At 45.4% G+C, this 27,570-nt stretch overlaps 2 protein-coding genes across 6 annotated transcripts in view; one reads left to right on the top strand and one right to left on the bottom strand.

Annotated features, from left to right (window-relative positions):
• The window catches only part of LRIG1 (leucine rich repeats and immunoglobulin like domains 1), a 73,846-nt gene extending 71,059 nt beyond the window's left edge, over window positions 1–2,787 (top strand). The window contains exon 19 of the mRNA XM_032985772.2: window positions 4–2,787. Within this exon, the coding sequence (XP_032841663.2) occupies window positions 4–236 (233 nt within the window). The 3' untranslated portion in view covers window positions 237–2,787. The remainder of the gene's footprint in view (window positions 1–3) is intronic.
• A 2,545-nt stretch (window positions 2,788–5,332) lies between these two features.
• Window positions 5,333–27,570, bottom strand: part of SLC25A26 (solute carrier family 25 member 26) — an 87,611-nt gene continuing 65,373 nt past the window's right edge. For 4 of the 5 annotated variants that reach the window (XM_042799895.1, XM_042799891.1, XM_042799892.1 and 1 more), the window contains 5 exons: window positions 21,066–21,135; window positions 12,906–12,970; window positions 10,655–10,728; window positions 8,400–8,439; window positions 5,333–5,805 (listed from right to left, as the gene is read on the bottom strand). In XM_042799895.1, coding sequence (XP_042655829.1) covers window positions 5,464–5,805; window positions 8,400–8,439; window positions 10,655–10,728; window positions 12,906–12,970; window positions 21,066–21,135 — 591 coding nt within the window. In that variant the 3' untranslated portion in view covers window positions 5,333–5,463. The remainder of the gene's footprint in view (window positions 5,806–8,399; window positions 8,440–10,654; window positions 10,729–12,905; window positions 12,971–21,065; window positions 21,136–27,570) is intronic. The other variant, XM_042799893.1, reaches the window with a different exon arrangement.

Raw genomic sequence — 27,570 nt, 5'->3', positions numbered from 1 at the left:
CAGGCTCTTCGCAAGCAGTAGCAAAGCCTTCAGAGCTGAACAACCTTAATTTGGTGAGAGCTTCACCAGCAGGAGGGTCATTGAAACAACTGAATGTGCTTCCTGAAATTTCCCCAACACTACTGGATTTGCAGAGCGAAGCAGAAGTGAAACAGGCTCTCCTGGCCAACGGCTGCGCGCCCAAGCCGTGCGACCCCCTTCATCAGCTGAAGCCACCGAACAGATCGCTGGACTGAGAGGACAGACTGCCATGTGCAAATTAACAAACACGCTATTATTTTTTTGTTTTTTTGTTTTTTTTTGGTTTTTTTTTGCACAGAGTATATAGGCTACTTACTTCTACCTCAAATCTTGAACTGATGACCTGTCAAAGGCAAACAACTGAGGTATGAGAAACAAGCTTGTATGGGGAACAAACTCCTGTTCGAGCGTCATCTGTTTGTACATAGTTTAAAACTTCCCTGAGAAGTATGAAGCGTTCAAAAGTTGACTTGCATATGAAGCACATAAATGCAAGGGATTATTGTGTAAAGAGAAAAGTATTTGATACAATTGTACATAAGAGTTTTCATATATAAATATATATATATAAAATATATATATATATATATCTTTTACAGAGGCTATTTTAATCTTTAGTGCATGGAAAACTGAGTGAAATTTTACAATTTTGGCAATATTGTTTTCAGTATCAGGTTGCTGTTAAACTCTGTGAGAGAAATAATTCTGGTGCCTTAAATACATAAGCAGAACTTTAAAAAGCCAGACTGTTCCAAAGGGATTGTCCTCTTTTCAATGGAAGTTCCTTTAAGTATCAATTGGGTTACTTAGCACAAATTTCCTTCCCCTTTGAAATTTATTGCACTTAACACATTTAAACAGAGATATTCAACTGTTTCAGATGAAGTTTATAGGGAATAACCCATGCAGTGAGAAATTACATAGCAACCTGATTTTTTTCCTGTTGGTGGAAGAACTTAAATTCCACTGCCTTTCAAAACCGCGTAGAAATTAGTATTTGAACTGTGACTGTGTGATACGTTAAGAGCGGACCACACAAGAGGCACTGGCTAATTCAGCAACAGTGCAGAGCCCCAAACCAACCAGCCAGAAAGGCTGTGGTGATCAGTGAGCAGTCATTACCAAAATCCCTAACCCGGGCAGTAAATGCGGGGTGGTTTATTGCACCGTTCAAAACCAGCCCAGCAGCAGGCGTTACCCGCCCCCGGGGGCTACAGAGCCAAGAGCAGACACGTCCCCTCTGCGCTGGATGCGGCTTCACCTCTGCGTAAGGTGCGTATAAAGACACACAGCCTAGCCCTGTGTAGAAGGAATAACCCCTGCCAGTATAATGCATTTTCACACCCCCCAAAAAAACCCCACATCTGTTGTGGAGCGGGGTTTGAAACCATAGAGCTGTTTGTTTTGACAACAAAACTAAAATCGCACTCCTAAGCTGACAGCTGTACTGTTAATTCATCTGATACTTTTTTTTTTTTTTTTTTTGCTGCAACACAATTTTAATGCTTTCTTTTTGAACGTCATTACCCCCATCTGCAGCCAGACTCTTCATATTGAAAATATCTGCTTCAAATTAATTATGCTGCCTTGTGTAGTTGTTCAGAAATATACTCATTTAGAAGGGAAACTGTGTATTTATGGTTGAAAGTACTCTGTTCAAAGTGGAAATGCCCCAAGTATTTTTATGCGGTCTTTTAAATTCATCCATGAATGGGGGGGGGGGGGGGAAAAGAAATACCCACACATTGGTCAGACAGATCTTTGTCACTTCGAACTTCACTATGACGCTTTTTATTTATAGAAAGGCTGCTTTCTGTTGGTGTTGGTACCTGTGGATGGAGGACTCCCTTCCAGTTACTTGTAATTTGAGTTCTGCTAACATAAGGTTGCTAACTCTGGTGATGACTACTTCGGGGGAAGGTTTATTAGGGGGGTTTGTTACTTTTTTCCTTAGGAGCAACTCCAATGCCAGTTCCACTGAAGCCGAGTCTGGTGGGAATGCCCCTTTGCTAGCACTGTGGCTCAAAACAAGCAGCAGAGATACGGGCAGAAACGTTTAATCTTCCGTGCTGGTACCTCACTTGGGGGGTTCGGGGAGCAGTTCTGTGCTGCCTGTGTGTTGTGTTAGCGACTGGCTCCTGCCCAGCCTGACCTTGAGGAGCCGCTGCTGCCCCTCAGGGAGGGACCTCGCTGCTGCCCCGCCAAACCTGAGGAAGAGAGGCATAATTCAGCCAGGTACCTGTCTGTATCAGTTCCTGACTATTGACACGTTTGCACTTTGAGACAGGTGGCTAATTATGTTGAGTGCCAAGTTGATTCTAAAGCAAAGGAAATGGATGTTAGAAAATTATAAACCGAGCGTAGCTTTCCCTTTACCGAAGGGAGAAGTCTGCTGCAGCCCCGACTCGCAAGGTGAAAACAGTGGAACCGGGGACACGACCCGGGGAAGAGGGGAATGATTTAATTGACTCATTTTGCTGGCGGAAAGTCATCACCATTGCAGATACAAAGCATATTTGCCACATTAACATTTGAAAATAATGTTTCTGAATAAAGTTAACTGCCTAATGTTATGACTTCCACTAAATATGTGAATTTGCTGCTTCTAAGAGGCAATGTGAAAGAGGAAGTATTACTTTTGTGTACAAAGTTATTTATTTATTAGAAAATTTGGTACAATGTTGTACATTGAAAAACATGTAAGATATTGAAGTGTCTAACAAATGGCATTGAAGTGTCTTTAATAAAGGTTCATTTATAATATTACAGCTGTTTTGTTGAGAGTGAGCTTTTGGGAGTTTCAGTTCAAAATTAAATAAAATTCTAACCCATTCCTATACTTTTTTCTGTCTTTCTCTGACAAAACCACAGATGAACTGCCAAAATACCCACATGTGAAATGAGACCCCCAACTTCAACACGAGATCCTGTAGATCAGCGTGAGACCCTGGCAGCCTGACTTGCGGATGGGCTGGAATGTGGGGGCTCTATTGAAAGATACAATAAAGAACTCATAACAAACACATTTCTTATACATCAACTTGCTCAAGTACCTGGCAAGTACCCTTACCTTGGCACTGGAAACAGGACAGAGGGGGGGTGTCAGTACATAAGAAAAATGGGGCCAGGATAGCACCAGGCTCAGCTGCAGCTGTGAGCACCTCTGGCTTTCCCAAACCCCACCCTGTATGGAAATTTCAGAGGCAGCTTTGGAGATAAGCTTGAATTCTTGCTTTAACTAAAAAAAAATCTCAATTCAGCTTCTGTCTATTTAAAAAAAAAAAAAGAAAAGTATTTCAAAGTATTTCCTCCTCCAAATTATAACTTTGGGTATCAAGCAGATTTTCTGAGACTACACTGATAAGTCCCTTAACACATTAACAACATTTTTTTAAAGGGAGAAGAGCAAACCTTTAAGAAGCTGCTGCCTGGTCTGAGATTAAAGTGGCGTTATTCCACATTATCCCAGCAATGGGCTAAAATGAATTTTTCAAGTTTTGGTAAACTTGAAATAAAACATTTCCTAAAACTCAAGGCAAACAGGCACTAGGGGAAAACCAAACATGGTTTTAGGTCTTTGCTATAGTCCCAAAACTGACTGTCACGTTCAGTGGGATTAGACAAGTCAGGGTGTGCAGAACCCTCCGGGCTTGGGTGGTGCCACCCCCGGGTGACCCCGTCCTCCGGGAGGGGAGGGGAAGGGAAGGGGAAGCGTTTGGGGTCCATCTCTCCCCCTGCCATTAGATTGGCTAAAACAATTTGCCTGGTTGGTTGGGTTTTTGGTTTTGTTTTTTTTTTTTTTTTTTAAATAAAAAGCAGTGATGACAAAAACTGATTATGCAAATATTAAGTAAAAACAACAAAAATCCAGCATTTGGACCCAAAGACTAGGAGGCGTGATTATTTTCAGCTCAAGTAATTAAATGCACCAACTGTAGTGCTAACCCGCTCGTGGTGCTTAAAGAGCTTTAACAGAAAACGTAACTTCACTTTTAATACAGAGTAATAAATCTCCCCACCCCAAATGCCCCTAAAATTGGTTCTGCTATATATAAACTTAATAAAAGAGACAACCTTAAAAGTGGCAGGAAGCACCGCTACACCGTGCCATGGAAATGGGTAGAATTAACCAGCCAATATGGGACTTGGCTGAAATCTCCCCTTTTAATTGAAGATTATTTTTAAGAATTATGTCCTTTGTTCCGTATGTTTTACTTGTTTGCCAATTATTTTCTAAGTTTTGGCCTCAAAAAAAGTCCTATTACTATGTCGTGGGATGACAGAGTCATAAAACATCCAGCCTTAGTAAGCCTGGCCCGTGTTTGCGCCCCAGCAGCAGCCCGGGCTCAGGGTGGGGGCTCAGGCTTCGCACGTGCCCCCCTGCCCCGCTCACGCACTAACCTGGCTCGGCGTCTGTCCTTCCTCCCCCCTACGTCTTCCTCCTGGGGAGAACCACCGCCAAGTTACAGTCCAGCACCCGGGGATGACCCTTACCTGGGGCGGCAGCGCTGCGAGGCCTGGCACAGCTCAGCCCACCCCGCCCAGCCCCGGCACCCCCCGCCTCACCCCTGCGCCCGAGGAGCCCCCCGAGCAGAGGGGCCGAGCCCAGGGCCAGCGTGTGACCCGCTGCCTGAGCCAGCCCCTCTGAGGAGGGGGCTTTGCCCCCCCACACAAACACCCCTCCACCTCTAAACACCATTTCAAGCACCACTTCACCACTTGTTGGGGTAAACTTGGGGCCCTCACCCCAGACTCAGGTGATAATTTTGAGTAATTTCAGGGAGACCTCTTCACAGAGCTCGTCCCAGCACCATTTTGGCTGCTACACCTCCCGTCTCCTACCACGTAAGCAACAGCAGAGGTTTGCTCCTGAGGGGACCCGCTGTACACCTGCAGGAGAACTTGCGCCTTCCCCCTGCCTTGCCTTCCCGGGCTTCAGCATTTCCAACCTCCTGCTCCTTCAGCTGCTGAGGGAGGAAGACCAAAAGAAGGCCGAGCTGCATGTCTTTGCACAAGCACAGCTGCAAAATAATACAAGCCCGTGCTTTTAGTGGAGAAATGTGAGTCTAATTAATAAAGCTGCACTGGCTACCACACAGGAATGCTTGCTGAGCACCTGTAGGTATAAACAGGAATATAAACTTCCACAAATACGGCTCAAATCAGAAACAAATGGATTATTGTCTTTTACAGAGAGCTCTCCCAACCTGGAATACGTTCAGTGCTGTTGAAGAGCAGCAGGCTGTAACTCTATCAGCCCCCTCCCCGATCAGTAAAACCCTCCCCGCGTCACGAGGCAGGTGCCACTGAATTATGAAAACTCGCTTTATTTCAGCCTCCCCGCTCAGCCCACGATCTGGAGGTTTGCAAAACATTTCCCCTGCGGGAGTTCTAGTAACGCCTTCCTCAGCCACTGTAATTAGCTGTTTACCCCCCCAAACGTTACTTTTTTGGCACGGCTCTCACAATGACCTCACTCGCTTCCCATGCAGGAAAAATGTCATCTTTGGGAAATTGGATTATTGGGGGATTTACTTTTCTTGAGCAGTGAAAGTGGCTCCCAGCCTGCCCAACAGCTGCTGGGAGGGCGCGGCAGGAGGAAGGCTGCGCTTGCGGGCGGACTCCTCCTCCAACTCGGTGGCTTCTCCAGCTCCTCGGTGGCCAGCGGCCGGCCGGGCCGGGCCGGGCCAGAGCAGCAGCTGGCGAGTCTTCTCGTACGTCCCCAGGAAGATGAAGCCTCCCAGGCTGATGGCCGCCATCCGTGGGACAACACCTGCGAACAAGCTGAAGGCGAAGGAAAGGCGGTTTCAGAGGATGAGCACGGCTGGCTGCAGGGGCTTCGGAAGACCAAGCCAAGGAAAATTCTCTCTTGCTGTTTTCTTAAATCCCCCCCACACTGCTCACTGAAGGAGCCTGTCTGGACTTCCCTAACAGAGCACTCCCGAGCCTTGTCATTTCTAACCCCTCAGGTGCAGAAGCAAAGCTGCAGGAGGCGATGGGCCGTGCTGTGGAAAGAGGAGCTCAGACACATCCCCACGAAGGGCTGCAGACAGATGGGAAGCGTCCCATCCTCCGCCAGCCCCACCCCAGGCATGGCTGAGGGACCCCCCCCTCTCTCTGCCAGGAGCTGCCCCCACCACAGAGCCAGCCCTGCTCGCCGCAGCAGCTCATTCCCAGTAACAGGGGCAGCGGGGAGGGAGGAGGAACGGCTGCGCGTTCAGCCACCGCGATTTTTAGGGGCCTGATCCTAATAGTTCTATGAAAGTTAACAGGAAACTCGTGCAAAGCCAACTGCTCGACACATCTAAGCTCATAGTTGGTTTAACAACTTCAGGATAGGCCAGTGTATCCTCCCAGAGGATTACAGGCTTCCTTTGCTGCACGCAAGGATTAAACATTAGGCTTGAATCTGTCTGGCATCCCCCCGCTGATCCATCGCCTGCACGGCGGGAGCCCTTCGCAGCGCAATCTGCCTGAGCTCCGCGGGGACGCTGTCCTCGGCTTTTTCCAAACGCTGCATGGCCCCTGCTAGGAGTGTGTCTGCACTGGGACAAGGTGTAAATCCCGGTGAGACGCGGCTGTGCAGGAGATGCACGCACGCCCAGGGCTGCTCAGGAGCTCCCCGCTCCCTGCCCGGCTACTCACGCTGCGCTGGGGAAACCTCTGGCTGCAATAACTCTGGTTTTCGGTGTAATGAGCTTTGCTAAGGAGCCTGGAGCACACAGGCAGATGGAAACATTTTATGGCTTTACTAGACAGCAATTGGGTCTATTACCATAATGACAGCTTTAAAACAGAGTAATTTGTACGAGGCATGTATGGACAGAGCGCTGATAGGGTAAACCCTATGGTGCAGCATCGCTCTCGACATGCGCAGCATCCTTCTCCTGCCGAATTAGGCAGCCCTCATTTCAGGAGCAGCAGCAGACATTCGTTTACAGAACAGCCCACTCGAGACACAGCTATTAGACAGGGGCAGATAACTTAGTTACAGCAGAAGCTGCATCCCTGGCAACCTCCATTACTAACCATCACTTCCAAGAATCCTGGCCCTGCTCCCCGCAGTTTCCCTTTCCCACCTGTGCCCGCTCTGATCCACAGTTCCCCTGTGGGCTCCCTTCTGCAGGAGGGCAGAGCTGAGTGGCTCTGGGGCTGCCCTGAATCCGGAGAGCTGAGCTCTGCTGCAGGCTTGATCCAAACTGGGCCACACCTGCCCTCATCAGCAGATGAGATAAAATGGTTTTTTTTTTTTGTTTTTTTTTGTTTTTTTTTTTTCTGCTGGCCCCATCAGAAACCGTTCTGGTCTGCAGCTTATTTGTATTTGCTGTCTGTTTGCACAGATTTCACGCGGCACCTTGCCACTCCCTGCCTGGATTTTCCCTGTTGCTTAAGCAAAATTCCCAGTTACTGGTCAGACCCAGCACCAAGGGCTGGAGGGCTTCACCCCCACCTTCATCCCCTTCACCAACCGCTGCAGTAAATACACAACGTGAGGGCGATTGGCGAAGACCAAGCACAGGCTTCCCGGTACCAACACACTGCGCTCTCCCCAGCTGTGTGAGGAACGGCTCGGCAGGAGTCACAAATCCAGGAATCACCTTTAAATCTCTGGGCAAAGTGCCTGGCTGCAGGTGTGAAACCTTCACCATGTGCCCTCCCCAATCGTGTGCATGCCCTCCGGGGTGCAGCTTTGTTTCAGGGTTCCCAGCCTGGCAGTACACCTAGTCCTATGTTCCCAGCAGCACAGGTGACTTTTTGAGCAACAACTCGGCAACCCAAAGCGAATTCTTTCTCAGTAGAGATTAACCAGGACCCCCTTTGGAAAAGGCACTGCAGGGCCTGGACACAGCACAGAGGGGCCAGCGCTGAAAAAGGCACTGTGTGCTCGGCCACAAAACCTCCATATTAAGCTCCGGACCAAAGCGTTGGCCATGCCAAGAAAAACCACTGCTCCTGTCTGACTGCAGCTTTGCACCGAGCTCACTCCTGTGGGCAGCTTGTGTTTTGCCAAGCAGAGAGCCCCGGGCACAGGGGCTGCTCCTGCCCCTCGCATCAGCGAGATCCAGCTCTGGAGAGCGGTGAGTGCCCGCCGTGCCACTTCCCTCCAACCGGGAAGATCATCCAAGGAATGGGACGCCTGGGGCAAACCAGCAGCTTCATCCCCAGCTACACGCAAGCTGGGACAAGCCATCTCACCAGATTTATCAGTCAAATAACCTTGGTCTTTCTCACCAATAAGTTGTGAAGTTTCATCCACGGCTTTCAAACACCACCACCTCCTTCTGTTAAAAGCAATCAGACAACATGCAAACCTGCCTTCATGCAAATGGCTCATCTACCCCGCTGGCAAGAGCGAAGAGGCGCATGGATCCACTCACCCCATCCCTGTCCTTCCTCTCGCCACAGGCCTGGCTCTCCCTGGACAGAAAGGGATGTGAAATTCCTTGGCGTGAAACAGAGGGATTTACTAGGTGCAGACCAGGAAGCTGAGCCCTGCTCTCTGGTTTTAATAAGGTGGCAATAAGCAGTGCGTCTTTCTGCCCTCAGAATTCCTCCTCTTCAAGTACAAGATTTATTAGAGGACCCATAAATCATTTCATGTTGCAACTGGCCAAAAAAGCCCGACATTTTTATTGTTTTTGATTAATAGATTTATAATTGGCAGCAGGCATGGCAGCCTCTGCGTTTATTTTTCCCAAGACTTTCTTCCTTTTCCTTGCAGCTGACGCAGCTTGGCCTTCCTTACATGTTACTTTTTCTCCAGATCGCTTATTGTTTTGATTTCAATTGAATTGTGTTCCCTTTGGTCCTAGTCCATGGGTACTATCTTTAGGCAGAGTTTAATTCTGGGTTGTTTAGAAAAGGGCACTGCTGAAACACCCTGAAAAGAACACAAACATACATTTTTATTTTCTGCTGTTGGCTGGGGGAAGGGGGGGAGGTTTCCCCAGCCAAATCCATGCCTCTTCACACCCTTCAGAGCTCAATTGCCACCAGCAGCAGACGTGGCCTCACCTCTCCCAGACCCTTTCAAAACACACCCTCGAGTCCACTAAGCCATGTAGGTCCCAAAACTCATCCACTGCCACATCACCTCATCACCTGAAAGAGCAAACCTGAGACAACCCATTTCTGAGCGCTGCCGGGAGGCACAGCTGGATGTCTTCCTGGAATCGGTGTTCAGGAACTTCCTGCAATTTGTTTTGAATTATTTCCCACATGTGTAGAAAGAGGATTGAACTTTTATTAGTTGGGCGAGCAGAGATCAGATGTTAAGAGAAAACTCTCCCACAAAGCTGCGATGTGCACGCTGCTTCAAGCAACAGTTTACAAATGTTAAAACAGCATCCTGAAAGTATTGGGCACATCAAATGGATTAAGAACCTATGGGAAATCACAGTGAAAAGCCCCAAGTAAAGCTTCCAAAAAAACCTCTGTTTCTTTTCCAGGCCAAGGGCAGGTGGGACACAAGCCCTACCAACGGAAGCACAGGCTGAACCTCATGGACTGGAGGAGTTGTTTAAGACATATATTCTTTGCAAGTGGCCAATAACTGGTATGAGTCACGCGCTCAAAGGCTGCAAGGCAGTGTAAATGAAGCAGGTATCTGTAAAAATCAGTAATAATTTATAAGCTTGTAACAACTCAAAATGTTCTACAAACACTGGCAGAGGACTTTTTGTTCACAACACCATTTCAACGTCAGAAGAACAATTCTCCGTCTCAGGACTGGGTAAAGTAAGGCAGTTAAGAGACTGGATTGACATCACCCCAGACTTCCACAGCCGGTCAGAAGAAAGCCCAGAACACTTCTGTGCTCTGGCTACAGCAAGAAAGCCGTTGGCGAGCAGCTCTGCAGCTGCTCAGACTTCCTCTGCACTTGAGCTTGTCTCAGAAAACTTGCATTTTTGCGACGCCTGCCTCACCAGGGAAATCCAAGCAGACATGTGCTCAGGCCCAGACCTGACGGGGGGCTCAGAAGACAAGTCAGGGAGCACACAGCTTCCCTCCTTCTGCTTCAGTTTGTCCCTACTGCTGGCACCACGCTGGCATCGCCTGCTCCCATCCCACTTTGCAGTAACAACAGCAAATAGAAAGGAAGATAAGACCTTGCTGGTGTTTTCAAATCAGTAGGAAATTGCCAGAAGGAAGAAAAGACTGTCCATAAGGGACACGTGGCTCCTATGCTGGCCTTCGCTGACATCTCAGGAGGGGTGACACACACCTCAAGATGAAACTGTGGTACTTACTCACTGCCACAAGATGTGCATGCCTGAAGTTTAAATGGATACAAAACACAAACGCACACATTCACAGCAAAGTCCATCGTGGGTTATTAACCTCAAAGCCACCCTCACCTCCAAAGCCTGGAGCTAAGCGTTGAGATTGTACCACAGATACACTCCCAATAATGCTCCTTTTCTGTGCTCTTCCCTGGGCATTGCTCCCAGCCAGTGCTAAGGCGAGGACACTAGACCTCCCTGGAGGGACATGTTCTTAGCTACCTGACCTGTGTATAGCAATCAAAAGTCTTTTCTATATGACAGTTTATAAATATAAGCAGATCAACCCGTCCTCTCCCACCCTCTGACACACACAGAGATACAACACCTGAGATGTAGCACGTCCTTACCCCGACAGGCCTTGTGTCCTCCAGATGCCACCAAGGGCAGCCAGAACATTCCCACTAGCGTTGCTGGAGCCAGCCTGCACCACAGAAAAAGAGAGATTAGAAACTGTTGGCAGAGAGGTTTCGTTATTAACAGGGCTCCCTGTTCCTGATTAGTGCTATACTACAGGAATTACAGACACCCTAATGATCTCCTTACCGCAGGAGGCAAAAGCTCTTTGTCTCCAGGATTGAGGCAAAGGGAAACTGAGGCACAGAAGAACAAAATGATCACTCCAAGATCACAGAGCTGATTAGTTCAGAACTGGGTATCCAGTCCTTTCTGCATTACACTCAGCTCTACGTCCAGTAACTGACAGTGGAGTAAGATGTTAATAAAAACACACTCCCAAAGCACCAACAAGTGACTTTGCTGCTCAGTTCAAGAGGACAGCAGCCTAGAGATTTACTTAAAAAAACCCCACAACATGAGTAGTGTACTGCATGTGAAAATTGCCTTGTGTGCAAAACAGAGGGCAAACATCAGGACTACAGACAATTAAATTACATGTGTGATCTAGTTAGTGTGAGATGACTAATATGAAGATGCTGTTTGAATGCTCTCTCAACACTCCAAAGCACCATCATTCCTTGCCAACGCTGACCTGGTTGCTCAGGACAGCAGCAGACATAAATGGAGCCCAGTTCTTACAGTTTTATCACCCGCACTATCCTAAGGCAAAGAAGCTGCAGCAGGTACAATACCCAGCAACGAGAGATACACAACATAGCAACACGGTGAGCACAGATGTGCATGACTCAGCTGGGGAGGTGCATGTCATCAACAAAAAACACCCCCATACTGAGGGACATGAGCAATAGGGTAAAAACCATCCACAGAAACTACAGGATGCCTGACCTTTGCCAACACAACAGCTCTTCTCAGGGCAGGGAAAGGCTTTAGGGATATCCACCTGCTGAGGGCTTTTAGCTATGTGGCTGCTTAACTCTGCTCTGGGTCAGTGAGATGATGATGGAAACACTAGACTTACTAGTAACTTAACTACCTACTAAACTTACTGATCTTGCAAGCGATCTTCCTTCTGCCCTGGTTGGCAGATGTAAGCCATCACAATCCCTATAGCTTAAATTTTGAGAACAGAGAATCCAGAGCCAAGCCCTCCTCAGAAAACACACACATTCAAGCCCAACAATTATCAAAACAAGAGAGGAATAAATCCCTGATGGGCAGTTTAGCTTCAAGTGTCTGACTCTATGACCACTCAATCTGAGTGGATGGAGAGCAGCCCTGCAGAGAGGGACTGGGGGGTATTAGTGGATGGAAAACTGCCTGTGAGCCAGCACTGTGCGCTCACAGCCCAGAAACCACCCGTGTCTTGGTCTGTATCCAGAGCAGGGGGGGCAGCAGGGCCAGGGAGGGGATTCTCCCCCTCTGCTCCGCTCTGGGGAGACCCCCCTGCAGTGCTGGGGCCAGCTCGGGGGCCCCCAACATGAGAAGGACACGGAGCTGCTCGAGCGGGGCCAGAGGAGGCCACGGAGATGCTGGGGGGGCTGGAGCAGCTCCCCTGGGGGGCCGGGCTGAGAGAGTTGGGGGGGTTCAGCCTGGAGAAGAGAAGGGTCCGGGGAGACCCTGAGAGCGGCCTCCCAGGGCTTAAAGGGGGGGCAGGGAAGGGGGGGAGGGACCCTTGATCAGGGGGTGGGGGTAGGACAAGGGGTAACAGTTATAAACTGAGAGAGGATGGATTTAGGTTGGATTTAAGGCAGAAATTGTTCCCTGTGCAGGTGGTGAGATGCTGGCCCAGGGTGCCCAGAGCAGCTGTGGCTGCCCCCTCCCTGGAAGGGTTCAAGGCCAGGTTGGACGGGGCTGGGAGCCCCCTGGGCTGGGGGAAGGGGGCCCTGCCCGGGGCAGGGGGGTTGGGACTAAGTGATAATTTAAGGTCCCTTCCAACCCAAACCATTCTATGATTCTGTGATTTTCTCCTAAAGACGCTGCATGAGACACTGCAAGTCTGGCACAAGCACACACCCTTCTCAAACAGCTCCTTTGGGAAGGGACCAGAAGAGCAATTCAAGGAAAGGAAGAAAACAATTTCATTAGTTCTGCATGCACTACCTGTTCACATTTAACCCTGCCTTCAAGGACAAGAGCAGAAATCATTATTAATAGGTGCTGGATTTCATTCTGCAGTGACCATAAACTCTGGAACTACCCAAGCCATTCACCTGCACATCTGCTGGCCTCCTTCACTCTTACCTTTGCCAACATAATTCTCGTCTTCGCTACATCGAGAGGTGTGGTGACTGCAGCTGCAAATCCACCTGAGCAAATTAAAATACCAAACACAAGTGAGACATTGCTGGGTGAATAGGAATGTCACACTGCCTATAATCCCCATGTGGTCAACACTGCTCTGTTATTCATGCCTACGGCATGCTTCCTCACATCAGAATTCAGGTACATTTGTTGAAGGTCTGTACACAGAGTGTTTCATTCCTGTGTGTTGACTTAAGGAAACAACTCTACACTCGTTAACTGCAAATCCAAACATCCTCATTGAGATTACTGTCCTTTTGTTTTGGACTCTGTACATATATGAACATATGAAGGTCGTAAGGATAATGGATTCCACTTCCAACACCTACAGACAAGTTTGAAAGGAAGAACCTGCTTAGTCCTTTGCAGAGATGGAAAAATAAGCTTGTCACTGTGTTCTGCCTTGAGAATTAAAGCCTGACCATTCAAGTGCTAGATAGAAAGAGAGGAAAGATGCTCTGCATCTGAAACACATGCTTCAGGGGCAAAGCTATCCACAAGATACAGACAGACTGGATCTGGACTTCAACTGTAAGACCTGGGACTCCGTTTCAAAGAAAAAAGACAAGTTGGTGTTTGGGATGGGGCTCATCTCCAACACGTGAATTCAGCTCCATTTTGGATAACAACAATGTGCAGCTGCCCAATGTTCTTTGGAAAATGTCAGAAGTCTGCTGCCACAAGTGCCGTCTTCTCCTCATGGGCATTTTTATTCTCTCTAATCGCTCCCAAAGTTCACCCTTAGAGCTCATTACTTTCACTGGGAGCAGGCAGCTCAGCTGTGGCTTTCCTCCTGAAAGCCAGAAATCTTCAGCTTATCCATCTGCATGTCTCACCCACAAACGTGTGTCCCTGCCTCCATATTTTAACCCTGTGGCTACAGTCTGGCCTCTTGTGCTACCTAGGGGCCAGCTTTGCTGCTTTTCCTCCCCGGTTCTTATTCCCTTTGCCTTATTTCCCCATCCTAACATTAACTCTAATCTCTCTCTCCCTCCTCTGTTCAAATTTCAAGCAAGTAGTTCATGATGGGGAAGAGCTAAAGTGAAGGAAACTTAAAATGCAGGAGCAGCCTGGCAGTAAGTGAAGAAAGGGGAAAGGAGAGGGGAAGAAAAGAGAGACAGACTTGTTCTGAAATCTTTCTTCTTCCTCCTGTTTTTTTCTCTGGAGCTTGTATAAATCCTGTATCTGCTATAGCAGGGAACAAAGTGACTCCAAAGACTGAAGCCTACACAGTACCCAGGGAATAAGTTAAAAATAATCTATTTTCTGTTCCAAGTTTTATGGAATGTAGAAAAATTGATCTGTCTTTTCTTGGGATGGGAGAGGGAAAAAGCATTTCTTCTAAAATCTGAAAAGTAATGAAAAAAATCCATCTTCCCCGCTGGCTCATGTTTTTACCTGCATCTTTCTCTCTCAACCACGTTAGCTTTAACATACTAAAACCCCGCTTTACGTCAGAAACGAGGCTGGGCCAGCTGGCACCCTATGTTGACTTCTTGCAGTTAATTAGGGAATGTCCCATGACAGTTCAGGAAATGCAGTAAGGCACATGTGCAGTCCCCTGGATCTCAAACAAGAATAGCAGGCAAGCGGAGTGAGCGAACAGCCCAAAACGCCTGGTTTAGGAGCAGCTTCTGCTCCTGTAGGATCAGCCCATCCAGTTCAGTCTGCCGGAAGCTTTCTAGCAGTGATACCTCACTAAAAAGCAGAAAAATGGGTTGCATTCAAGAAGCCAAAGCAGAAACTATGAGCAAATTAAACTAAATTCCAGCTCATTCTTGGACCTTCTTTAAGGTCAAAAATCTTTTTATTGTGAGCCAGTTTTTGAGTAAGTGACCCAAAGGCTTTGAGAGAATGGTCTGGATAGAAACTTTAGTACTCGTGTCAGTAATGTATTTTTAGAACAATAAAAATAATCTCCATGGAAAATAGTGGCTTTACAAGTTTGGATGTAGAAGCCGTTCCTTTGCCCACCAAGATAAAATTAAACAGTGAACCACATGGCTGTCAGGCCCTTATACAGCAAAAATATCTCAATGTTATTACTCAGCTATAGACCTGATGGTAACACTTTAGTTAGACTAACTTATTTCCCTCATCAGATCCTGGTAATTTTTTAATGCATTTCTTCCTAACAGTTTCTTATCGGCAGAAGCTTCAATCCTGGCTGTTAGAGTTATCAGAACAAACACAATTTATCCTGAAACAATGTTCCCAAGTTCTTATCTGAAAGATTTAATCAAGGCTGATTGGTTTTCATTTTTTCCCTAGCTAACATCTAGATCTTTTAGACTCTTTTGTTATTAACATTTCAGTGTTTCTTTTTCCAACACTGGGAAGTATTTGGTACAGATTTACCAATCAATTTAGAATGACAACAGTAACAATAAAATGCTTCATAAGCACAACAAGCAGCAGGATAGCGGCTAAATTAAATGCAAGTTTGAATATGCTTGACAAAAACACAAGATTAAAGTTAGCATTTGTTGGGAACTGCATTTTATCAAAGGCAGTAAGTCTGACAAAATTAATTTGCTCCAGCCTTAACCCTAAACGTCCAAGGTAATTTTAAAGTAACCTCTTCAACATTAATACACAGGTATACAGGAACAGGCTACAGCACTAGAGAGGTACTGCTCAGTCCCACCTATTCCACCTGAGTAAAGGAACTTAAAACATGACTGTTTCCAATCATCACGTGGATACAAGAGATACAGACTAGTATAGTCAGAACCTACTCATTCAAAATAGAAGGGCTGGGCACCGCACTATCTAATACACAGTAAAGAACCACAGATCTTTAAATCACTCCTTTGGTTTAGTCCTGCTGTCACTGAATTCTCCAAGAGCTGCCACATAAGGCTGGAGTCTGCTCAACTAGTCAGCAACCATGAAAAGCAGGTATCAAAGTATCAGGTGGGCAAAAAAAGGCCCAGACATATCCAGCCTTACACTCCTAATCATTCTGGCTTCTCTGCAGAGCTGACTGAGAAGGCGGCACCTTTGCGGGCAGTCTGCGCCCAGATAGACTCACCAAGTGACTCCTGGAGAAGGCTCCTTTTGCCCTTGACCTAGAAGGATCTGGTGATGGCTCGGGCTCAGCAAGTAGGCATAAAGATGGGGTTTCACATGGGAGAAGGCTCTTGGTTTGTTAATACTTCTGGCAGAGTGACAAACTCCTCTACTGGGAAAATAAAACTTCATGCAGTAGTGGAAAATTCATCACCTGTCTCCCAAGAAGTTACAAAGGACACTGTATATTCATTCACACTTCAGCTGAACAGCTGAACTTACCAAGCTCAGGGTGTTAAACAGAAAATCCCTCTGCTACTCACACTTTCCCAGTGACTACTTCTTGATGGAAGTGCTAGTGACAGACATCTGCAAAGAATAATTTACCTTTATTCGGCAATAAGAATAAAAAGTCTTTAAGACTTAAGATATTCTCTAGGTTCCTTCTGGCATTTCCTAAACTTTTTAGCTGCCATAAGCAAATAAAAATTGAGAAGCATCAGAACAGAGTGAAACACTTCACCTGAGAACAGTACATAACCCTAGGTCCCTTGCAGGAAAGTGGCTGCCTGCAGAATTCGCTGCTGCTGCTGCTATAGGAAAATGTTTCACAGGTTCTTTGACACACTCCTCAAATAAGACCCTATGAAGGGAGGAAGACAAGTAGTTCTTCAGTCCTCATATCTTTTTTTTCAGCACCATTTTAACTTCTCCTCACCCTTTCTAAAGGGTCCAGGGAACTCTTCTGGCCATCACAGGGGCTCCTCCCGATTCTGTGTTTCGGTCATCTAGCCAGACCCCTGTCACTCTCTCCTGTAACACCAGCCCAGTTCAGGAGGTCAAGCTTGTGTCAAAAGCTAAGAACTTGTGCTTGACTAATGTCCTTGTTTGAATTTGCTCACCTTAGGAAAAGAAAAAAAGTCCAGGCTGAGCTGTATTATTGCCTGTCTTCATTACTATTTTCTGTACTGACATGTGAAGGTTACTCAGGACTGATTCAGGATTGAATCCCAAATCCAGGCTGAAAAACTGAGTTACACAGGTCCAACACTGAACCTCACAGCATCCACTTACACTGAGTCATTTCCAAGTTCACAAATGCTCTTTTTCAGAACTCTTCAATCAACTCTTATTTTTATTTTATTGCTATTGTGTTAAACTTTTTTAAGAGGTCCTTTATCACTGTGAGAATACCACCTGCCAAAGGTAGAGCGAAGTGACCCAAGACCCTCTTCAGATTTCATCAGAAATACCGAGAGGCAAAGCACTGTTCCTCCAGCGATTTAACCAGTTGGGGGTTAGAGGCACGCTCCAAGCAGACACTGCAGAGAAATGTTGAGAACTACTCAAAAATTTATTCAGAGCTATAAAGAAGGCTTTTAGACAGTGTGTAATCTTGTCAGAGCCAATTAGATCAAAACACAAGTGATGGAAGTCTTCCCTGTTAACGCGAAAAAAGCTCTCATGTTTTATTATTCACTAGACTTGCACCTCCATTCTCGGTGAGTTTGTCACCACAGAGCATTTATTATTGATGTTGAGCCACACTTCTGCTTTTTACAGAAGGGAGAAAGAAGGCATCTTTAACGGAGGCAATTTTCAAATGCATTAAATGGACACTCAGGTTCTTTGACAAGCTGGAGATCACCTTGCTGCTCCAGGGCAGTACTTTGCTTTCCCAACAGCTAACACCTGATTGCAGGATTTCCTTGCTCTGGGGCCACTTCCATGGCAGACACGCCAAACCCACCCAGAAACATTTCTGGGAGAGCCTGCCCTGATACGGTGCAGCCAGGCAGCCTAAACCCAGAGAAGACTGGAGCATGGAATGCAACCACAATCCCGCCTGGCCTGCCCGCAGCATGGGGACACGCTCCCCTCCTCTGCCTCCAATCTGCGCCCAAATCCAGGCTGGTGTCCAAACAGCTCGGACATGAGGAAGGTTTGGTTCAAACACAACCTCAGGCTTAAAATATCATCTATCTCTACCCTTGGGTTTCTCCCCACAGGCTGCTCAGATATCACCTTCTCTCACTCTACGACCGCTCCAAACATCTCCTCTAGTTAAGACAACAGAGATGAGGATAAAGCTAGACAAGGCCTCCAGGGATTAAATTATTAACAGATGAGACAGAGAGGATTCCAAATCTCTGATATTTATGCTCATTTCTATTACATTTCTATAAAAAGCCCATGGATTGCATACATACATCTTACACTTGTGCTCAACAAGGAAGAGCCAGGACTCTCACAGCACTTTGGCTGAAATTGCTGCTATTTCACAGGCACTGGAGATGGAATTCAATATATTGTTGCTCTTTGTTCTGTCTTCACCAAATAATCAATTATGAGTTAGCTAGGAACTAACTATCACACAGACACACACATATATGTGTGTATCTGTGCCATAAAGGGAAGCCAAACAGCACTTCTCTTTCAGTTTATTTCAGCTTATTACCCTGCCCCTCAGGACCTCTAGTATATTTTTAGAAAGTATTGAATTCGAGCAAAAGACACAGGAGAAAAGCATGTCTGTGTGATCTCACCATCCCACTACTACCATGGTGGCATTTGAAAGCATCTCTGTGTTTAAAGGTTGTTTTTTGGATAATCTTCTCCTTTTAAGGTTTGTAACAATGATTTTAAATCACTTGGATGCACACATCCATCTTATTTTATTCACAGGGTACTGGTGACGTTCTGATTTTTTTGTTTTGGGATGGAAAGAAAGGGATAGCGAGTTTGGTCTGTTTTTTCTTCCCTTGTTTGAAGATATATGTAGGTAGTTAATAATTTTTAACCATGGAATCCATTCTTCAGCAACCAGGAAATTATTTTTCCACTGCCTCCATTCAGCAAGAAGGCTAAATACTTTCAGAATGGATGCGGTACCAGATTAGATCAATACCAGGCCTGCCTGTTACATGTCTGCAGAGGGAGGCAATAGAGACGGAAGGGGAAGGTTCTGATCCAAAAAGAGTTGAACCTCATGAGTTTTGAAGCAGGTCCTCAAAGGACACATGAGAAAGGAAGTTTAAAATACTGCTAGTGAAAAGGAAAGAATAGGGAAACAAAGAACAGAGAAGGAAAACTAGGCTGGAGGATGTGAAGCTGGAAGGATAACCCAGAGAATAATCATCACCGATTATAACATGATTACAAAATAGGAGCCCAGCTCTGTAAAGATATGTGCTTGGGGGACAGAGCCCATGAAGACAGGCTGAATTGTCCCGTCTACCAGCACCACGGACCTGGAAGTCTTTGTGCTGCTCCAGGAGCCGGTGTCTCCTCCAGCACAAAGCGTCAGGTCTTCCCAGAGTCTGCCAAGGGGCAGTGAAGCGTTCATGCACCACCGTGCCTCTGGAAGCTCCTTCCGCAGTATTTCTGCTAGAAAGCGAGCAGACACTACTGAACATCCATCAAATAGTAGCAAGTCCAAGCACAACAGGTCAGAATCAAGACATACAGAGAAAGAAGTGGAGGCACCGGGCTAGATTTCCAGTTGAGGCACCAAATTGGACTTCAGGAAATTACTCCGCAAGGCCTTGGGTAAATCAGATAACCTTTCCAGCTCTCTGAACGTGCCTGAACACAGTTTTTGTATCAATCTGACTGTAAAGAAATCAACAGAGCTAAATTAATGATCCCCTATCACACCTGCAGACATACAGATTGCATTTTAAAGCATTTTTAGTCTGATAGCTTGTTTTGTTCCAAAACAAAAATTAACTGCTTCAAATGCTCTGATTTTGTTTGCACTGATTTGATGAAGCCAGTGTAATATCCAACAGTAGACCAAATTTTAAACAGAATAAAACTCCCTTCCCATCACATAAACATAGAAAATACAGCTGGACAAGGTCACAAGAGATCATCTAAAATATGTTCTCTGCCCCAAAATGGAATCAATCCTACCTAACCCATTCCCTCACAGCTCCCATGCCTGACCAACTAAACTGTGTGCAGCTACAGCCATGCCACCTTCTATCAGTCATGCAGCTACAGCGCCCATCAAAATGAAGTCTCAGTCTCTGCTGGAATTCTGCTGCTATTAATACTTCAATTCCCCTAACAGAACTTTTTTTTTTTTTTTTTTTTTTAAATACATACGATGTAATGGTTCGGATTTTGTAAGTCATCAAAGAACAAGCTTTGCTTTTGATACTCTCTATTTCAAGAAATGCTGTAATTTCTCTTTAAACAGGATTTATTTTTTCCACATATTCTGTTACTGGTTTGGAATCTCAAAATGTATTTTAGCTCCTTGGGGAAAAGCTCTGGCTATCCATCTCTTAACTACTAATCTGTTTTTTCTATTAAGACAGTTGAGGCTCTCCTCCCTCAAACTTGTCAGCTATACTGATGAGTCATTAATTGATTTTTTTTTTCTTCCCCCCCCCTTTTTTTTTTTTTTTTTTTGGAAACAACTACAGTAGGCTAAACTCAAGCAAGAAGCCTACTGAAGAATTCAATTAACTTCTGGCTTGTTTGGTAATAAATAGTGCAGTATTGTATTCTGCCACTCTTTATTCCTGTTCTAGTGTCTGGAGATTGCCCAGATGTTTCATCCTCCTTTTTTTTCCTTTTTCTGCGGAAGGCTTTTGCCTCCAGGCTGTGCAGTGCTAGCCTCTGCTCTCCTGACTCTAGTTAATACATGGCTGTCAGAGCTGTCACATGAATGGTGAATCATGGCCTCTCACTGCAATCACTTCAACCCCTGGGGAAGTGCTCAGAGCAGACAGCTGCACAAACCCCCACCCAAGCAAAGTTTCTCCTGGATGAGGATTTTACAAATCAACTTTGAAATAATCGCAAAGCCTGAGTGACAGGCCCCTGGTTTTTAAATAACAGAAATTTGTCAAAAACAAATTGCTTGTCTTTCAAACAGACACCCTCTTTGAGTCCTCTTTTTTTTTTTTTCCTTCTCTTTCCTTTGGTGACTTTCCTATTTCCAAACAACAACTGGATCCGTTTTCTTCTAAACAAACTTGAATTACAAAGGAATGTTGTTCTGCTATACTTAATAGATTTGCACATTTTTCCCTTTCTTCTTTAGTCTTTCCCAGTATAACATATAATCCTTTGCACCTGCAAAAGCTCCACAGACTGCTGACTGCCAAGAATCCACCACGTGACCCTGCTTCCATGACCAGAGATCCTGTGTTTAAAGAGAAAGGAAAATAAAAAGTTATTAAATGTTTGAATCTATCTGATCCCCATGTGAGTTAACTCTGAGGATGGGAACTTAAGTGAAAAGCTATTTTTGTGGCATTTTTCAGTGATGTAATAAGTGATTTTTCCCAAGGAACTTGTGTACTTGAACGAGCAGATGGAGTGAGAAAGATGTCTGGAACTGAGAAGAGCTTGAAGCAAATTGCTTTCAGGGATCTCATATGTATGTATTTAAGCCTGTGGCCATGCAACTTTGCAAATATTTTGTGAATTTATTTTCTTTTTGGCAGATAAAAGAGTGCAAAGCAAAACACTGTGCAGGGGGGCAGCATGCAAGAACCAATATCAGTTCAGCCCAGATGTACCAAACACTCCAATTTAAAATGAACCGTCTCAGTCTCCACCACAGCGAGCTGGAAGTCCTGTTTGCTCCCCTACATTTCTTACACCAACCCTTCCCCTTGCACTCCCCCAAAAACCCCATCATTAAGAAATTACTCTTATCACTCCCATTATATCCCAAAGCAGGTGTGTCTGTTTTTCACTTGGAGACCTTAGGGACCACACACCCTTCTCCTCTCCACTGCTCCCACACACCATGCTCCAATCCATTAACTCACAGCATCATTTAAACATGCACATTTAAAAACACCAACAAGAACAGTGCCTTCTGAAAAACACCCATCAAAAATCACGTCAGCCAGTCTGATGAGTCTGATTGGTATCAGCAACAAAGGCCAACGTGTGCTGGGATGGTTTTTATCATGCCAGCTACACTCACTTTGTTCTCTCCTCCTCCACTCCGCTTCATCACCCCTTTCCCATCTCCTGAAATGCCTAACATTGGAACATCTCTGGAGGAGACGTTTCTGGTAATGTGAGGACCAGTGCTGAGCAAAAAGGGATGGGATCCATGGCCCTTCTGAGGCCTACCACAGAGAAATCAGTAATGTTATTTTATAGCCGTGGCACTATCTCATTTTTTTTTTAAAGCCATGTTACTTATATACTATAAAACTTTCTTAAAAGCAACCCGATAGCTGTGCTAGGCTGAGATACTGCTCTCAGGCTCCTGGTCCGCAATACAGCTGCTTTCCACTGGGGCACGAGAACTCATTTCCTTCATTTGCTGACTTTTCATTTAACACGCTGTCCTTATGACTTGCTTCTTCCAACTTGGCTGGCAGTTATATTTCAGTTGAATGTTTTAAAAATCAAACTGTTCAAGCAACAATGGCCAGCCACAATGTTGTTTGGTATCCTGCCATAGCTAAATAGCTGCAGCTCTGCTGTACGAAAGCACTAAAGGGATTTCAGTCTCTTTAATGCTAGCCATTATTTTCCTGGTGTTTTCAGTATGGGCTTCTATTCTTCTGTCACCCACATCAGAAACCGATTTTCATCTCATGAATAAATAAATAGGGATTCATAATTCTTCAAACCCATAAGATGCTTTTCTGGAATAACTTACACTCTCTGGACACACAGTTTTCTTGCAACTCAGTCCTGCTGGATGAAGGACACACGCTCTCAGCACCCCCTCAAGACAAAAGGCGCTACCTTCCAAAGCATCTAGGTATTGCCAAAGCATAAATCCCACCTTCAAAACCCATTTTCACAACACTTCAGGTGCTTAAGAAACCTCAAGTTGAAAGTCAGGGTTTAGAAATTTAACTGCTGGAGCCAATTGTTAAGAACAGAATTACCGTATTTTTTCATTAAACGTTCTCCAAATGTCTATACATCTACAACTAAGCCCAAGAACTTAGAACAGTTACTTCTGTCATGCAAAAAAGCATTATGGAAGATCTGCTGGAGGACTAAGAGGAAAACCAGCACATTAATACAGACATTCATGGCTTTGCCAGAAGCCCAGCCTATTCTCAGCTATGATGAGGTTTTATGTTAATGACATTGTCCGAAGAAGTAGGAAAAAGGTCATTCTTATTTATTGGCATGTAGCTTTGAAATCCAGTTTCTGGTAAAGCCTGGCTTCCCAGTACAGTTCTGCACAAAGAGCCTTTGCCAAGCAAGGCAAATGGTGATGAATTCCCATCTGTTATACCTGCAAATTGACAACAGGTATTTGCAACAGTCATGCAATACAGAAAATTGTTTAGAAGGGTGGAGCCAGGAACAGTTCAATTAAATTAGGGAAAAGGAGAATTGAGGCTGGAGAACAGGAAGAAAATTCCCCAACAGTGAGGTCTACTGAACAGCGGAGCCAGCCTCCCCAGGGAGGAGAGGAAAGCCCTCTCCTTTGAGTCATTTAAAAATAGACTGGAGAAGGCACTCAAGACTGTACTGTAGGGAATAATCCTGCGTTGGCAAGGGCAGGATGAGATGACTTCATGCATTTCTTTCCATCTCTGATTTCAGTGATTCACCCAGAGCTCCAAACCTGAACATGCAGAAGAGCGAGAGAGAAGCAGGGTGCGAGGATATCATCCTGGAGGAAGCCAAGAGGAACAAGTGTCACAGGGCCAAGAGGACCAGCAGGACTCTGGTCCAAATTCCTTCTAACCACACTTGCGCTACGGGCCAAGCTGACATGCTGAAGGTCACACATGTTTTCTCTCAAAGCCCACGGACACACTAATTGACAGGGCTTTGTGGTAAGCTGGGCTTGTAAGTTCTTCAAAAACACTTGCCTTTGTGCTGCACTGAGCACATTTTTAATACTAATAACATAGGGCAAAGCACAGAAGCTATTAAAGGTTTGTAGATGTCTCTAAAATCGGGACCTTGTTCCTGGAAAGAAATACAGGATTCATATGCATATCTCCCAAAAACACTGACTTTGGGTAGAATTGCTGGCTATCTGCAGTGATACAGTGCCTAGATCACGCTCTGCCATCCTGGATGCTGCAGAAATTCAGAAAACCCTCCACTCAGTGGGATAACAGTGAGAGCTCAGGTCACGCAGAAGCCGGGTGTCAGAGGCAGGCTCAGAGCCCCTGGGTCACAGCTCCCTGCTCAGGGCCTCCAGACGGGGCCAAAACACCCATGTAATGTCTAAAGAAGCCCAGCAACGACTCTGTTTTTTCTACACTTGCTCTTGCAATATGAAACATAAACAATACAACTGTAACAACTGGATCAGCCTGGTTTCCCCACCACCAAGTGGCTCCTACCTGCTTACACTGTGCTCCTCCTGCAGAAGGCTGCAGGAGATAACGAGACTTTTCCAGGGCAATAACCATTCCCACTAGTATTCACAGCCTAGGAAAGCAAAATGACAAGGAGCACATTACATGAAAGCGGGCCGCCATGCCAAGCCTGTGTCATGTGTATTCTATTAAGCTGAAGGCTGAATAGAAGACTTTGTTTTCCACTTCAAAGGACCCCATCCCAATCTCTCGCTCTTCCCTTATGAATAACAAATTGGAAATAAATCTTCTGGCTGAAGTGCATGGAAACTCATACAGTTGGGGCCCTCTGCAGCTTCCCAGCTCAATCACATGCTAATTTTTTTTGTAAACACTTTTATGTGATATATATGTAAATCTCGCTGTGCATTGCTGCACCATGTAAAGCAATACAGCGGGTGTGTCCTCAAGGGATGGGGCACAGTGGGAAGCCTGAATGCAGATTTTCAATTATTCACAGGGATAATGTTCACAGAGAAGGGTCAAGTTTTATATGTAGGCAGAGCCTTACTTTCCTTCCTAATGATCCCATTTCATACTGTCCCATAGGCCAGAGTTCTCTACTTCTCACCACAAACATTATTTAGCTCTTTTAATACTGAGGATACAAAGACACCCCATTTCGCTGGGCAGAAGGCACATTGGAAAAGTCACTATTAGAATATACCAGAGGCCTTTCAATCTAAAAAGCAAACAAGCAAAAAAAAAAAAGAAAATATTACTAGCATTTTTAAATGCAGGGGGGAAGTATATGGTGCCCACAAACGTGGGCTCCTCAGGTGTTGTGGACACCTGGCCTCCGGATGGCCAATAACCTTCGCGTAGTTCACACAACTCCTTAGCTGTGCGTGCCTGTCACCTCTGCCGTACGTTTGTGGTAAAAGTGTGGGGCAGAAATCATCTGTCAGCTTTGTGCTCCCAATGGAGTTGGGTCTCAGTGGCTTCAGGACACCTAAGCTATGGTGATCCTGGGAAAGTGCAGCACTTGCGTCACTCTCAAATCTGATGACCAGACCAACACGCCAAACGCTGCAGGAAGCATCACAGAGAATGAGACATCTCTGCCTTGGCCTTGCTATTCTTCAGGCACTGAGAGGCAAGCAGACCTCATGGAATACACTAAACTCGAGGCCTGCAGCTGAGTAAATATTACAGTTCACTCCAATGATAAGCATCTGTAGTATTTCTGCGTACCCCTCTGTTCAAGGCGGTGTTCAACTTCATGATAACAGAGGGGACAAAAATCTCTCGGAATTAATCACACAGATTTGTGTGCATATGCAGTCCTGTAGACTGAGGAAAGAACAGAAATTTTCACATTTGTCTTTGCTACTAGGTATTTTACTTGCAACGTGGCATTCTACATGGCTGATCCTTACAGATGCATGGCACATTAGCTACAGGAGAAGCAAAAAATTCATAAGCCGATTGCAGTCTCTATATGTAAAGTCAAACATAGAACATAGAGCCAAATGTCCTCCCCAGTGAATTTTTATGTGCATATGTGCAGCATATGTGCAAGTATATGTGTACATTATCTTGCAGGAAACATGCAAGCCCAAACATGGGAAAAATTCAGTGATCTAAGTTCACTGTTGATATAAACGCTGAGACTCCACTTGCACTAATGGAGTTGTGCTCACTTATGCCAGTACTGGATTTGGCCCTAGAATTAAACCCACCCAAATCCTAGATAAATTGAGAGAAATAGAACAAAAGTTGGCCTACAAGCAACAGCATATTTTTCATGTTAAAAGCATTTCATTCCCTTTTTCTCCCCATATAATACTGCATTGATGTCTGTGACCCATTTGGATGTAAATCAAAATGGATGTGCTAAAAGACTGGTTAAAGAAAAAGTCTTCGAAACAGTGTTCCCATGGCAAAACAGAATGCAATATGCCAACTACACGCAGTTTCCATGGCACAAAGGGCCATATATGCGTCTGGGAGGAAAACGCACTTCTGAAAAATCACTTGGACAGTTAGGACGATTTTCCTCAAGCATCTGCACTGCTACTACCTGCTAATAAATCTGCGCTTCATGCAGGATTATGTGAATAAATTACATGTAAGAATTACATGAGTCTTTTAAGGGTCTTCGGCAAGAAGCAAGTGTTCAAATCAAATGGTGAGCCCTTCACGTAGATTACTTCTATATTCTACCAATCGTCCCCAGATGTCATTGGCAAGCTCAGCAACTTCTAGAGAACTGCTTGTGGTCTAGGCAAGACCAAGAGCATCACAAGCTGGCTCTGTATCTACAGACTGCGTGAGTCTGTTTTACGTCTGCTGTTTTAAATGCCACATTGATGATCCAAGACCATCTGACTTTCTCAAACGTGTCTGCAGTACTGTAAGTAAAGATTGCATTTGTTTCTTTCTCTTTGGTGCAGATGGCATATAGCATTCCTTCGACTGCGCTTCAAGGCTGTGTGAATGACACTTATTGTGACACTAATAAAGCCAGGGCTGTTTGCTGAACAGCTGTTGGGTACATTGTTCTTTTGTGAGAAAAATGCAGCCGTTATGCTAATGGCATGCACACGCCGCATCGGCCACAAGTTACATCACGCCTTGAAATGCCGCCGTGGAAATCTGTTTTCCTGATACAGCACCTAAGCAAATGGCAGACACGTTAGCGTTATTTAACAATTAGGGCTTAATCCCTAAATCAGCCCGATCATTACTCAAAGAGGGAGCGAGGTATGGTAGAACACTTACTACACTGCCTGCAAGGAAATGGGTTTAAAGCTGGGCCTGGCTTTCATTTACTCTTGACTTATATGCAGCTGAGCACAGCAGAAAAGAAATACTAGACTGCCGCTCCAGGAAAAAAGGAAAGCTGTTACCTACCTATAGAGCAAGGAAAGAGCCATTTTAGGCCTGGTTTGGCTCCATTCCTCTATTATCTACTTACCATGTTAAACAGCAACAGATTTGATTGTAAATTTTAGGAGGGAAATAGCATGTGGTTTATTGTTTCAATGGTGGAGTTATAAACACGTATTACTGCTGAGAACCCCAGCTGCCTGGGTAGAAGCGTTCTGTAAACTTTTCATTCTTATTAACTTTAAAAATCAGGTGCAATGTGCTCTAACCAAGATTAGAGTCCTCACTCTCCCTGGAAACCCACGAAGCAGTCTTTGCACATCATGCTTCAAGGTATGTATCAAAGGCGTATCTGCACTGACAGCTACAAGCTAGGCTGAGCCCACCCTCAAACCAGGCCTGTTCACAGCCTATACCAGCCCCCAGAAGTTAAGCTCTCT

The sequence above is a fragment of the Tyto alba genome, unplaced genomic scaffold (genome assembly GCF_018691265.1).
Source record: "Tyto alba isolate M040663 unplaced genomic scaffold, T.alba_DEE_v4.0 Super-Scaffold_3, whole genome shotgun sequence".
NCBI lineage: Eukaryota > Metazoa > Chordata > Aves > Strigiformes > Tytonidae > Tyto > Tyto alba.
This window is presented reverse-complemented; position numbering and strand designations above follow the sequence as displayed.